This window comes from Dipteris shenzhenensis, chromosome 12 (assembly GCF_047967505.1).
Source record: "Dipteris shenzhenensis isolate YYH24624 ecotype China chromosome 12, Dip_SZ_1.0, whole genome shotgun sequence".
NCBI lineage: Eukaryota > Viridiplantae > Streptophyta > Polypodiopsida > Gleicheniales > Dipteridaceae > Dipteris > Dipteris shenzhenensis.
Genome location: NC_141607.1, coordinates 42,357,981 through 42,373,149, shown reverse-complemented (window position 1 = coordinate 42,373,149; position 15,169 = coordinate 42,357,981). Strand labels below are relative to the sequence as shown.

General features: G+C 46.6%; 1 protein-coding gene across 1 annotated transcript in view; it reads left to right on the top strand.

Annotated features, from left to right (window-relative positions):
- EIN2 (NRAMP metal ion transporter family protein) overlaps positions 1–14,804 on the top strand; it is a 94,999-nt gene extending 80,195 nt beyond the window's left edge. Inside the window, exons 6-7 of the mRNA XM_087383239.1 lie at positions 9,843–12,845; positions 13,312–14,804. Of these exons, the coding sequence (XP_087239365.1) occupies positions 9,843–12,845; positions 13,312–13,818 (3,510 nt within the window). The 3' untranslated portion in view covers positions 13,819–14,804. The remainder of the gene's footprint in view (positions 1–9,842; positions 12,846–13,311) is intronic.
- The last annotated feature ends 365 nt before the right edge of the window (positions 14,805–15,169 follow it).

The window sequence follows — 15,169 nt, the reverse complement described above, 5'->3', positions numbered from 1 at the left end:
TGGTGACCCACCGAAAGTAAAAGTAAACTGCTTCCGTTGCATGCTTGCTCGAGAGGTGTTAAAGATCACGACCTTGGTCTTGCCAAGGTTGACCTCCAAGTCATGGGATAAACAAAAAGCTTGTAGTGCATCCAGGTGTCGCTGGAGCCCCTTGGGTGTGGACGACGAGTGCTACGTCATCTGCATAAAGAAGAATCCTGATGATGATCCCGGCAAGTGAGCAACCGGTCCCTCCGAATGCCCCCATGAAAGTCTCAAGCTCATCGATGTAGAGGCCAAACAGGGTTGGTGATAAGGGACAATCCTATTTGACCCCTATGGTACTCAAGATCTCATCTGTTCAACGTGTGCCTGTTCGAACTCGACTTGAGACTCTCTCATACAGTGCCATGACTGCCCAGAGGATCTCCTGATCAAATCCCAGTGTCTGTAGGCGTGTGATGAGACGAGCTCAAGGCACTGTGTCAAAGGCTTTGCGAAAATCCACAAAGCAGCAATATACCCTCTCCTTTCGTGATCTGGCCTCCTCAATGACACTCCTGAGTGTGAGTATGTGATCCATAGTCCCATGTTATGTGATCCATAGTCCCATGGTCTCGCCAGAAACCGCCCTGACCCTCTGCTCTGAGCCCTCTCATCTCTGCGAACAGGTTGACCGACGCATCCAATACAGCTGCATAGATCTTGGACATCACATGTCCAATCATGATAGTCCTGTAGTTACTCGGGTCCATGGGATCCCTTGCCTTGTGGATGGGGGTGATGGTGTTGAGTGTCCAGGTGCGGGGGAAGCCAAGGCAAACATCGTCATTGAATAGCTTTGCTAGGATCGGGGCTAACGTGTCGATCCCATATGCGATAAACTCAGTGCATAGCCCCTCCTGATCCTTAGCTCGGCCATTGTGTGTGTGTGTGTGTGTGTGTGTGAGAGAGAGAGAGAGAGAGAGAGAGAGAGAGAGAGAGAGAGAGAGAGAGAGAGAGAGAGAGAGAGAGAGATTAATGTCCACGGGAGACCTCGCGGGCCTATGGGACAAATTGCACAGAAAAGCGAACTCATACATGCCTCAGTGGGCTGAAGCAAAGGCTACGCTAGGACCCTTGCTGAGTACTAGTCTATGCTAACAGAATCATAATCATATCAATCAATCTATCCAGGCGCTGGGACGAAACCAAAGCCTGGTACAGTGATGGCTCTTTGGTGGGCTGCGAAAATGTCTCATATCTGTGTCCGTCGAGCTGTTGGGCGTTGCGGTGGGGGGCGCGGTCTCCCCGCTCTCTGGACTCTCGAGGCTATGTCTAGAGTGACCCCTCGTCTCTGTCGGTCTCCCTTGAGGAAAGCTGTGATAGGTCGGACCTCAATAGAGTGTACTTTGGGGGGTCTCTGTCGCACATGTGGCCTCTGTGCCCCTCTCTCGATGGTATTGTGCTGGCTGCTCATCCAGACTGCTCTCATATCGGCTAGCTCCTCTTCCTCCACTCCACTGTCTGGTGGCTGACTTAAATGTATAGAAGTCTGTGACGTGCCGCTGTACCTAGTCACCCTCTATGTCCTGTAGTGGTCTGACCATCCCGTGTTGCTCTTTGATCTATCGTAGAAGCGCCTCCGTCCGTTGTCGCATCTCCATTAGATAAAGCCCGATATAGATCTGGTCATGGAAATGGATCAATCGTGACAAAGGACTGAAGCCACTCCCCTCTAGGTAGAGACAGTGGTAGCGTCCTCGAATCTCGTAGTAAGCTGGGCAAACACAAAGAAAACGCTCCTCTGTCTCAACCGCCCCCAGTGTATATAGCGTGCAGACCCGTCGCTCTCTAGGTATACCCGCTGCTCTCCCTGCCTCAATCCTCAGCTGATGGGATGAAACCCGCATCTGACCAATGGCAATCCTCAGTGCATGAGATACTCCTCGATCCTCCCGATACTAGGGTCTGATAATGAATCCCTCCTTTGATACTCTCAAGAAGTGGTCACGATAAAACTGGGTCTTGGTGGGGAGCTCTTGGTCCTCCCCCCAAGTCCGGGATGTGTGAAGCTGGAGGAGGTCTAACCGTATGATACGGTTGATCTCATTTGGCAGGATCAACTCAGGAGGTGCATCCATGGTGTACTGAAAGGGGGGAAGCCTATCCATTTGGATATTGTGCTTGGCAAGCCATGTAGATATGTGTGCATACCATGTGTCTGCCCCGCTCTCTGCGAGTCGTGTGGATGACTCTAGGGCCAACCTCGGAAGTCTCCAATGGGGTAAGTCCCACTCTGTGGATGAAAGTCACTGTCTGAAAGATGGCATCAACCTGGAAAGGTGTCATGGCGAACTTTGCCTATACTATCTCATGTGGAATTGAGGGCTTACATCGGATCAGCCCGGATCCCATCGTCACTTGTAGCCGCTCGAAGCTCCTCCAGTTTGTCCTCGGAAGATCGCACCCCCAGAAAGGTGTTGCATACATGACCGGCCGCACTAGTGTGTTGAAAGCCAGCTCTCCGTCGGTGGATCTTGGAAGTGCGCGTGGAAACACTGCCGCTCTAGTCTAGCCACTATGCCCTCGTGTGAGTTGTGCCTAGGCTGCATGTTTCATCGTGAAGATGGGTCCTGTGAAGTCTGCTCCCAAATATGTGTATGACTGCACTATCTCCACTGGTTCACCACGATAGGTGAAAGTGAGTCGATTAGTCACTACTCGTGAGGTGTTGAAGATCATAACCTTAGTTTTCCCAAGGTTGACCGTCAGATCTCTCTCTCTGCAAAACACCTCTAAAGCCTCCAGATCTCTCTGCAGCACCTCTGATGAAGAGGATATAAAGACTATATCATTAGCATATAACAATATCTGTATGAGGAGATCCCCTAGTAATGAGCCCTCGCCACCTAGGCGATCTATGAAAGATGTGATCTCATCAATGTAGAGTCCAAAGAGAGTCGGTGAGAGAGGGCAGCCCTGCTTCACCCCAATGGTGCTCTTGACCCAATCTGATAGACCGCTTGGGGCAGGGACCTTGCCTCTGATTGACTCATATAAGCTCATCACACCCCAAATCAGCATCTCTGGGATTTGCATCTCCTATAGTCTTCTAATCATGCGGGATCGTGGAACAGTGTCAAAGGCCTTTCGAAAGTCTACGAAGCATGTGCAGACTCTCTGATCTCTGGACCTCGCCTCCTCAATGATAGCCCTCAGAGTAAAAATGTGGTCTAGAGTAGAGTGCTGCCTCCTGAATCCTACTTGCCCTAGTGCTCGTTGTCCCCGTGCCTCTGTATGACTGCTGATCTCTCTCTAGTACCGATCCATAGATCTTATCGTGTAATTACAGCAAGACCTTCTTTAAACCTTTAGCGACGAATTAGCGTAATCCACCATAGAGAGAGAAAGGAGATAAGGGTAGAGAGAGAGTAGAGTCGACAACTGATTGGGTCCCTGTACCCACCACTGAGGGCCTCCCAATCAGGGGAGAATTCGCTTTATACTTGGAGAATTGAGAAATATAAAGAACACTCTTCGAGAGAGCATGGAAACGCGCTTTTGAAGAGCTCATTGTGTACACGTATAGCAGACCCAAAGACCTGAGAGGCAACGTCGACCAATACTGAGACCTTAATGCTGTCCACACTGACGATGTAGGATGCTTCTGCAAGGCAATGGAGAGGCTTGTGCTGCCCACTGGAATGCAGGGTTACTGCGTGACTGAGAGAGTGAAATCTAGGAGTGATAGATCCTAGAAGAGAGCTGAGAGATGACTGAAGTATAGAGCTGAGAGTGAGAGCTGTGTAAAACTGTAAAATATAACTGAAAAGAGCTACCGAAACAGAACCCAAACCTTACTCCTTCCCTGTCCCGCCTCCCCGTCTGATGCGCTGCATGAACACCTTCCCAGAGGGCTGAACTGATGCCCAAGACTAAGGTTGGTGAGAGGGCCACTGGGGGTGAGTGGCAGGCTGTTCAGAGAGGGCTGAGGAGGAGCTGTAGGAGGCTGAAGACCTGAGGGAACTGAATGAGAAATGGGCGCCTGGAGGCCCCCTATTTATAGGGTTGGAAGGGTTGAGCAAACCAGCCCAAGATGGCCAACTTTTCAGCCGGTTCGCCTGGCTGGTTGGCTGGTCCCTTGGCCCCATAAAAGGCAGCCCTAGGCCCCATAAATGGCAGCCTAGGGAGGGGTGCAGGGTAAAAGGCAGCCCTTCCCCTGCCATTCCTTCACTTGTTTGAGCTCTGAGGGGCCCCAAAAGGGCTCCTATCCTAGGCTGGACCTAAACCTAACTCTGAACCTAAGACGGAAACACTACCCTACTGTTCTCCAGTGGGTACCAGTGAACAAGGACTGATCTGTTCTAACCTAAGGCTGAGAGACTGACTTACGTAACTTGTGCCTGACTGTCCCTAGACAAGGGCTCACAAAGGGGTCACAGCATACGACAAAATCTTCTATTAGGGAACTATTACGCACTTGTCGATGTAGCTAGTGTCACTTTGCACCCAAGTGTAGGTGTGCATGTGACATTCCCTCCTTAACTTGGTGGTAGGTTCATTGCTTCCAAGTAGTCCGCCAATATCTGGGGAAACTCTTGAAAAAAATCTTCGTTCAACCACATTGCTTCATGGGTACCTTGATCACGGAACTTGGTGTGGCGTACCATGGCAGGCTCAGGTAAACCTTCAACAATAGTGAAGGTGTCTTGCTGCCAATCACACGTGGGTACATGCTCACGGAACCACTGAATCCTGAGGATCATGTCACACCCTATCAAAGGAGTCAAAATAAAATCCTGCGTAAACATGGCCTTCTGAACTGAAAAAATGAAATGGATGGCCTTATGCGGGATGCGTGTGCGCAAGCCGGGTGTGAACCCGTCCATGGCAAGCTCATGGGACACCGAGGGGCATCCCACTATCTTGGCAAGTTGAGTCTCCTCATAGCGAACATGACAATAAGCTAATGCTCGTTAGTTGTGCCGGTACGCTCGAATGAGCACCTTCTTTTGATAAGAGAAATCGCCCTCCTTCTTACCTTGAAAGACCAACGTGGGAACGGCGTTCAAAGCAGGGAAGATGGCATTCGTAGTCGAGGATGGAGGCGGGGATGGAAGAGCCAATACATTGGTGACGGACAAAGTAGGTGCTTTCGCAGCCTTCTCGGCAAGCCTCTTCGGACAATCCTTCTTGCCATGCCCAGCGATGTGGTGGCAATGAAAGCAGTGATGCTCTTGGTGGTACCGCTTCTATTCGTCATCTTGTAGATAGCCTTTCATAATACCCGATTTAGCCTTCTCATCCGGAGTCATCTTGAGCTTGGACTCCTTCTTTTGACCAGAAGCCTGGCCGTCTTTCTTTTGGAATTGGTTGTCGTTCTTCTGATCCTTACCCGCTGTGTTGGTAGACTGTTGCGAGGCTTTGGAATCTTTTTGGACCTGCTTGGGCTTTTTCCCGTTTAGCATCATCTCCTGATTCTGTGCGAGAGTCAGCGCCCGCTCGTAATCTGGCGGATTGAAGTTCCGAATGGTATAACGAATGTTGGTGTCCAATCCTCGAATGAATTGCTTCATCTTGGTGCTCTCCGTCACGCCCAACTCCTGCACCAGTGTGATGATCTTGTTACTGTATGTCAACACAGGAAAACCATTCTGGGAGAGACGAGAAAACTCATTCTCTAGGTTAAGGATATATTGGGGTGGGAGAAAATGGGCTTTGAGTTTGGCCACAAACGTTGCCGAAACGAAATTCGTCTTAAACTTTATTGGGTCAGTATGCTTACTAGCCTAATGTTGCTACCAGGTCACCGCCTGACCCGTAAGATGAGGGGCTGCGAGGTGGACTTTGTCTTGCTCATCTTGAATCCCCGCTAATGGAAAATGAGCGACAAACTGATGAATAAATTGTAAAATCGATGAATGGTCACACTTATTATCACACTTAACAAAATTTCGAGTGGATCGAGTGAGTGGTGTTACCTTTGTTGATGACAAAGCTGTGGGAGTGACGGCTGCTGTGCTCAAACTTGCTTGCATAGCGGCTAACATCTGCTTGTGTTGGAGAAGCATTGCCTATCAGTCTAGCTTTTGTTGCATGTACTTAACAAAATTTGGAGTGGACCGAGTGAGTGGTGTTATCTTTGTCGATGACGAAGTTGTGGCGATGACGGCTGCTGCGCTCAAACTTGCCTACATAGCAGCTAACATTTGCTTGTATTGGAGAAGCATCGCCTCTCGGTCTAGCTTTTGTTGCCTCTCTGCCTGGGCAAGCTCTGCGCGTCGCAATGCCTTCTTATTTTTGCGTTCCTCATGCATCAATAAGAGCAGTTTTTCAAAATCTGTGGTTCCTCTTTCTTCCTGTGGCTTTTCTACTTCTTTTTCCTCCAGACGTTGCTTTGTCTGGTCCAGCTATTTTCTGTTTTTTGCTTTCTTCTAGCTGGGATGAATGTTCTTCGAGTTGCTGTAGGAGGACCCGATTCTACTCTAGAAGGCTCGCCATCACTTCTTGAGCATTTGGTGGAAGCGGATCTTGTTGGTAGTCTTTCTCCTCTTCAAAGTCTTCAAGGGTGGATCCTTTTCTTAACCCTTCCATGGCGCTTGATTGTGTTTCCTTTCCGGATCTCAACACAATCATACACTCGCGGTAGTCAAGCTGGATACAGACCAAAGCTCTGATACCAATGTAACATGCAACGGTGATGTGATCGTGTAATTCACAGCAAGACCTTCTTTAAACCTTTAGCGAGGAATTAGCGTAATCCACCATAGAGAGAGAAAGGAGATGAGGGTAGAGAGAGCGTAGAGTCGACAACCGATTGGGTCCCTGTACCCACTAAGTGCCCCCTCCCCCAATCAAGGGAGAATTTGCTTTATACTTGGAGAACTGAGAAATACAAAGAACACTCTTCGAGAGAGCATGGAAACACGCTTTTGAAGAGCTCACTGTGCACACGTATAGTAGACCCAAAGACCTGAGAGGCAACGCCGACCAATACCGAGACCTTGATGCTGTCCACACTGACGATGTGAGACGCTTTTGCAAGGCAAGGGAGAGGCTTCTATTGTCCACCGGAATGCAGGGTTACTGCGTGACTGAGAGAGCTGAGAGTCAGCTGTGTTAAACTGTAAAAGATAACTGAAAAGAGCTGCTGAAACAGACCCCAAACCCTACTCCTTCGCTGTCCCGACTCCCTGTATGATGCGCTGCGTGAACACCTTCCGAGAGAGCTGAACTGATGCCAAAGGCTGAGGCTGGTTAGAGGGCCACTGGGGGTGAGTGTCAGGCTGTTCAGAGGGGGCTGAGGAGGAGCTGTAGGAGGCTGAAGACCTGAGGGAACTGAATGAGAAATGGGGGCCTGGAGGCCCCCTATTTTTAGGGCTGGAAGGGCTGAGCCAACCAGCCCAAGATGGCCAACTTTTCAGCCGGTTCTCCTGGCTGGTTGGCTGGTCCCTTGGTCCCATAAAAGGCAGCCCTAGGCCCCATTAATGGCAGCCTAGGGGAGGGTGCAGGGTAGCCTATAAAGGCAGCCATTCCCCTGCCATTCCTTCACTTGTTCCAGCCCTGACGGGGCCCAAAAGAGCTCCTATTTTGGGCTGGACCTAAATCTAACTCTAAACCTAAGATGGAAACACTACCCTACTGTTCTCCAGGGGGTACCAGTGAACAAGGACTGATCTGTTCTAACGTGACCTAAGGCTGAGAGACTAACTTACGCAGCTTTTGCCTGACTGCCCCTAGACAAGGGCTCACAAAGGGGTCACAGCATACAACAAAATCTCCTATTAGGGAACTATTACGCACTTGTCAATGTAGCCACTGTGTCACTTGAACCCAAGTGCAGGGTTGCATGTGACAAAGCATGATCCGGCTACTAGCGGCTGTGTTAACTCAGCTAGAACCTTCTCATAGAGTTGATATGTGGCTTCTCTAAGTTTTCGAGGGACTTTAAGCTTTTCCAATCTTTCCATAGCCTCTTTCGCTGCACTGTGTCGAATGCTTTCTTGAAATCTATGAAACAACAGTACACAGCCTCTTTCCTACCTTTGACTCCTTTAGGTGCAGCCCGTATGGCAACCAGATGATCTACCCTTGAGGGCTTGGGGTGGAACCCTGCTTGGGATGGCGCCCTCATCCCTTGTTCTTCTGACCATTTGCTGATTTTCTGCTCCAGGATCATGCCATATAACTTGGCCATTAGGCTGCTTACCATGATTGTCCGATTATTTTTTGCCATCTTGCTATCTCCTCCGAGAGAGAGAGAGAGAGAGAGAGAGAGGCGGGAGGGGGAGGGGAGAGATGGCACAGGGGGGAAACGAGGGGTTAATGTTTAGGGGGATGTAATTTTGCTGCTAACATATGTTATTTTCATTGTTTGCTGGGGGTGCTTCTAACTTAGGTCAATATGGATTAATGGTTCAAGGGGAGTAACTAATTAATAGGAATTTTTGTTTTTTCAATGTAAGGGGGGACATACAAGAGTACACTATGGAACCCGTTGATAACACTTACCATGTTTGCTTGCCCATGATACAAGACTCGTAGGTATCTAGAGTTTTGAGATGTGAATTAAATCTCCTCCTAGTCTATTCTTCTACATCACATACAGTGTGATGACGTTGAGATGCCGGTAACTTTCACGCCGCAACTTGGTGGAGTCATTTTTGGCTTGAGCTGTCAGTGCTGGCACTTTATAAAGACCCTTGTCAACCACACCCTTGTGCACCTTATGCCTGCCGAACTTAACCTTCATATCATTCCTTGGTACAGCATGAACAAACAATAGCTCTTTTGGAACAAAATTACCTTTGTCAACATCTCGGTCTTGCGTGTATTCAGGATGGAAAGAAATCTTGTTATGACGTTCCCTGTGGGTCCTTTCAGATCCGAGGGGTAAAGAACTTGGGCTAAGCAAGCCTTGTTTGGATCTAAACAGACATTAATAATGAACATAGGAGCCATATGATCATTGATGCTGGCATGTGATCGGTGATGTTGGACAATTAGCACAATATGCATCATGGCACTTGACGAATCATTAAGATATCAAACGGCCTCTCTAAAAATTCAAACTCTATAAACTTGCCTATCGCCTATTTACATCTTCAGTAGCACAGCGACCTGCTACTATAATCGACACCGTGGGAGTGCATCGTCTAGAATGCACAGACCGAATGTCATGGTTAGACCTTTTCGTCCAAATGAGCAGGCCATACACTAAAGGAAATTGTGAGGACAACTAACCCTGGCATTTAGATTTTAGCACTCTTATTCCTCTATTTGGTATTGGGTGCTTATGCTGCATCTGTCTCTCCCACTGCATGTGCTTATCTGGCTGTATCTGGGTCTTGGAGTCCCAAAACTCTGGCCTGACCTAAGTTCTAATGGCACGCTCTTCAATATATCAAGAGGCATAGCTACCCCTTTCTTCTTTTTTGTAAGGATTGACTTCCTCGCATCTTGTTAGATATCAGTTCAACACTTTTTTAAGCTCAGCTTCTTTTTGCTTTTCTGGTAAATTGTGAATCTCTTTCTATATTGTTTGTATTGACAATTGTCTTATGCTTCATCCTAATTTCTGAGTTTGCAGAAGGTTGAATGAGCTTTATGTCTACAAGATCAGTTCTCACACAGAATTTTCAAATTGTAATCTTTCTCATTAGGCAGGTCAACCACATACTTGGGTCAATTATGTTCGGCTTAAGATGCATAATTTCATTTCCCCTCTTTTCGTATGTGTATTTCTGGAGTTTATACTTCCTGGAAAACAAGTCAAATGGTTGCATTTCAAATGTGGCGTTTTCGGTTTCGCATAGTTCTCGTTACAGTGAATGCTTTCGTTTTAAGGTCTTGCTCATATGCAGTCTATGTTTTCTTTTCAGATATTGAGTCCCTCAGTTGCTCCTGCAGCTTTTGGCTTTGCTTTGCTGTGTACTGGCCAACTTTCTACATTGGTGGGAACAGTTGCTGGGCAAATAGCATTGGAAGGTTTCGTTGGTGCTAAGGCCTCCCTTTCACTCCATCGTGTTTTTATAAAGCTGATGGCAGTTCTGCCAGCTGTCTTTTTGGCATGGTATTTAGGAGGTGAGGGCATGTACCAAGTTCTACTTTTCTCCCAGGTTGTTCTTGCCTTGCAGCTTCCTTTTGCCATAGTGCCTCTTGTGAAGCTTACCTCTTCACAAGCTATCATGGGTCGTTATAAGAACTCTTTGATTGTGGAAATGATCTTGTGGGTCTGTGTCATCTCAATATTCATCATGGATATTTGGGTTGTATTTGACATTTTCTTTGGTGAAAGTGACGAATATGTGGGGTCAGGAAGTTGGAATCTTGTCAGAGACTTTGCCAGTTCAAATGCAAAATGGGAAGAGGCTCTTCGGAGTGTGTCTCGGATGGTTGTGGTAGGTGTTACAACTCTGTCAGTGTTACTTTTAATGTGGATGATATCTGCACCATTGAAAGCAGATACTGCCAAGCCTTGCAGGCCCTTCATTTCTGTAGAGGACGAGTCTGAAGTTTTGGAAGGACCTCCCAGTCAGAACAGTGATGCTATATGGGATACCAGGTTAACATCACCAAATCTTGACCTTTCCAGTACTTCAGCACTTGTGGAAGGAGGTGGCATTGGGACCAGCGACATTAAGAGCAGAGAGAGTCCATGGGAAAGTATGCTTACATCACCAGCTCACGAGTTTTCTCATAAGCCAGGCCTTATGAATCTTGATGTTTCCGAAAAGGAGATCCCAGAAGTAGGACAGGGGAAGAATTTTGATCTGACTGCTTCACAAGAGGGGCCCCAGAAGGAACTTGGCATGGAACAGAAGCAGGAGTCAATGCCTTGCTTGCCACTGCCGGAAAATGAAATGCCCTTAAGGAAGTGTGTTGAAGAAGATGACCTAGAGAAAACTCAATCACAATCAACATTTTCAGTTGATGATTTCTCCTTTGTTGACTCACTATCCTCAATGAAATCTTCATCAATAGAGGGTTCCCTATCATGGGCAGTATCCCCACCTGAATCGGGGACAGGACACAGTGCTGCACTTGTTGCAAAAGATCATGTGAATAGAGAAGCTGAAACTCTGAGAAATGCAGATGAAGAGGTCGATAGTGAGCTCTTAGATAAGGATGACTACGATTTGGATTGCTGGGAGCACGATGAAGTAGTTCAGGAGTCTCTGTCATTTGTAGGGGGCAGTGTAAACTCTCTATCATTTGAAGAACCTGGTTCGGGGAAAAGCTTTAGTGCAAGAAGCGACACAAGTGAAGGAAGTTGTGGTGGTAGTGGAAGTGGCAGCCTTTCAAGACTCTCAGGGCTGGGTAGAGCAGCCAGGCGACAGTTTGCAGCTTTACTTGATGAGTTCTGGGGAAAATTGTATGATTTGCATGGTCATTCTGTGTTCCAAACAAACGTAAAGCCTGAGGGGGGTGTAGCTGGAGGAAGAGCTTCACAAAAAGTAAATCATAGAGGGCTGAATGAAACATTTGATCATGATTCAGCTTGGTGCTCCCCCAAGCTTGGCCAGAAACCTTGGCAGAAAAATATGGGAAATGATCACGCATGTCAAGCAGATGCGTATCTGCCCTCCAGCTATCATGGCTCAACGTCAACCTCCTCCTGTTTTGATGCTGAAAAAGGTATGACGAAGCACTCCTCTCTTTCACATGACTTAGAAAGGAGATACTCAAGTTTAAGGTATCCCTCGCGTTATGGTGATTTTGATAGCCAGCCTGCCACTGTTCATGGTTACAAGATTTCTTCTTATACTGGAAAAAGTGGGAACATCACTTCTGGTTTTGAAGCTAGGCCTTATTTTTTGCACCGGTCGCAACATTCGTCTTCTAATGTAGAGTTACATCCATCCAGTGGTGGTATCTATGAAGCTCCCACAGTGACGGGCTCTAATTTTCAAATAGGTTCATTGGCTAATAGCAATGAATTGTCAGATAGGCCTTCAGGAAATTCTTTCCTAACGGACAGATTACCCAGACAGACAGACAGGCGATTTCCATATGGAGGGACCAGTTGGGATTCATTTGCAGAAAGAGGCAATGCAACTTGGGATCCTTTAGTATACAGAGTAACTGGTGAATTGGACATAGATACACAAACGCATCAAAGAAATGTAGATTCATTCAATTTTCCTGTTGGACAACAACCTATAGGACACCAAGGGCATATTGGCCATAGTAGGAGCAAAACTAATTATTTGAAACACCAATCTGAGAGAACGCCGCTATCCTTTGATGAAATTTCTCCTTCTCAGTCACGCAAAGATGGTTTTTCCATTCGGTCTTCTCCACAAATCCAGAATGACTCCCTTTGGGCAACTCAACCGTTTGAGCAGCTTTTTGGTTTTGCTAGCTCTCCAATTGGAACTCACAGGGTATCAGGTCAGAGTGGAAGTCGTTTAGCATCTGCCAGAGATCCACAAGCAGCATTCACTGGAATTGATTTTGAGATTGAGGTCCTGAATTCTTTACGATCCTGTCTTCGTAAGCTGCTTAGGCTAGATGGTTCGGAATGGCTTTTTCGATCGGACAGTGGGTCAGATGAAGATCTAATTGGCATGGTTGCCACAAGGGAAAGAGTTCTACTTGAAGCTGATACCAGGGAGTTACACAAATCATACACTAACAGCCAACAAGTTTGGACCGCCAGCTCTCAAAAACCATTTCCAACTGTGGCAAAAAATTGTAATGAGTTGGTTTCAACAACTCTGGGTACATCGGGTGTGCCTCACTGTGGTGAGGGATGCGTGTGGAGCATGGAACTGGTAGTCAGCTTTGGAGTGTGGTGCATCCATAGAGTCTTAGAACTAGCATATATGGAAAGCAGGCCAGAGCTATGGGGAAAGTACACTTATGTGCTTAATCGTCTTCAGGTAAGATATCATTTTGGATCTGCAAATTGTTACCTTTGTTTGTAAAATAATCTGTGGTTTCCCTCTTCAGCAAAAAAAGGCCATTTTGGTTAAATGACTGACAGGCTATGCAAGCACCCGAAACCCTTCCCTTTAAACACCACAAAAATATGCCTCGTTTGTCACGGTTTACAGGTTTGATCTTTGTTGCATTGTAGTTTGTGTAATCCCTGTGGCTCCTTTCTTCGTACTTTTATTTCTAAATCCCTAGAATTTCCCCTTCAGATGCAAATAAGCCCTTTTTTGTATCTGAGAATGTAGTTTTTTAGTTGTTCTTGTTAATGGTACACGGCTATTTGGGCTGGCCTCTTTGTGCTCCTTTGTAATTACACATAAAAGTGCTCCTTTAATTTTCATGTTTCATTGACTAATTGTGTGAACAGGTATGCTTATGTTTTCATCTGGGTTTTTGGTGTTTGAGAAACAGGGTGTTCTTGAGCCAGCATTTTTAAAGCCTAGGTCTGTTCCAACTTCATGTATATGTGTTATGTCAGAGGCATCTGAATGGCAAGGAAGGTGTTTGAGTAGGCAAGGAAGTCTGAAGGATTCTAGCACTGTGGACCTGCCAAGTGGGTCTTTATCAAATGGTTCTATGGGAAACTCATATCTGGGCTATCCTCAGTCTTGGCCTTGGGGGCGCAATACCAGTACTTCCAAAGGGAAAGGGGCTAGTTCATCTATCTTTCTAGAAATCATCAAGGAAGTTGAGACAGCAATAGGAAGCCGGAAAGGTCGAACTGGAACAGCTGCAGGTGATGTGGCCTTTCCAAAAGGTAAAGAGAACCTGGCTTCTGTCTTGAAGCGTTACAAGCGTCGCCTTACCATTAGAACGTCTGGGACAGCAGCAGGTGCTACAGGCAATACTGGAAATCGGAGATCCTCAGCTTTGGCGCCTTCTCTCTTTTTGCAGCAGCTTTATTTTTTGCTGTTCTGAAGGTGAATTTACCTTTCTCTAGAGGAGAGGGTTGCTCGCAGGAAAAATCAGAGGGATGGATTCATGCCTGTGTAATTCCGAGATCCTCTGACATCTGCTGCTTGTGCCGTCTTGTCCTGGTGCTCTTGCCCCCTTTCCTTGATATTTTTTCTTTTTTTCCTTCCCGGGTGGGTTGCACTTTGATGTACATTGCACTTTGGTGGACCATTGTATTTTGAAAAGAAAGGGTTCAAGTTGCATGAGGTCTGGCACTGGCCTTGAGCTTCAATTCGATGCAACTGCTGTATTGATGATGGTTCTCCTGATGACCTTTGGGCTAAGGATGGCGAGAGTTAATTTATCACTGTGCGGAAGTGTAGCAATTGGTCCTCTGCATTTGTGGCCAGCTAGTGCATGGTGGAAAGATTTAAAAGTAGATGGATGTGACGAGAATCAAACGATGTGATTCTCTATCTGTGTATTGTCAGGTTTTACAAAGATCTCCTCTGAAATATCTCCTCCCAACTAAAAAGATCATCCTGAATTACCACACCACAACCCTGCTCTTTCTAGGTGTGTGCCTCTTTCTTGCCATCCTTACTGGAAAATGTAGTAGAATTAAGGTTTGAACCCCAGATGGGGGCTTCTGCTGCTTCAACTATAAGCATGTCAAACTGGTGCAGTGTCTGGAGGGTGTGCAGATGTATGAATGATGTGTGAGCTAACTGTGCGTTCCAGCATACCATTCATACCACCAAAAGGGGCATGCAATGTGAGCTGTTGCCTCCATGTAAAATATGTTAGGATTCCAACCTGTTGTGCATAAATAGAGCTGTCTTAATGCATATGCAACATTTTAATCTTTAATCATGGCCCTTTTTAAGGGTCGATATGAAAAAGGATGAATCACGCTTTTCTTGTACTTGACAGTTCTAGGAAAGAACAGCACTCTAATAGTGTGTGTACTTGGTTTACTCTATGAAGCTGAGAAGAAGTTACTAAAGTCATGGTTTACAGGATCTTGGTGTATATGTTGAAGTTCTTTTGCCAGTTAGGGCATTTATGAATTTTATTTTGTCATGAACACAGAATATGAGAGACCTGTGTGTGTGTGTGTGAGAGAGAGAGAGAGAGAGAGAGAGAGAGAGGGGAGGGGGCCGGGGGGAGGGCGCATATATGTAAGGGATATTTAACATATGTCCATGCTTTATCAATCAATTCTACTTAACAGTCTATCAATGAAGGGTACTGAACATCCACGTAAAGTTTTTATGTGAAGCACACCCTTGATTGGTAAGGAGACTGTTATGCAGCCTTGATTGGTGACAATCAAAGCTACCTAATATTCATTTATGCTTTATCAATCAAAGCT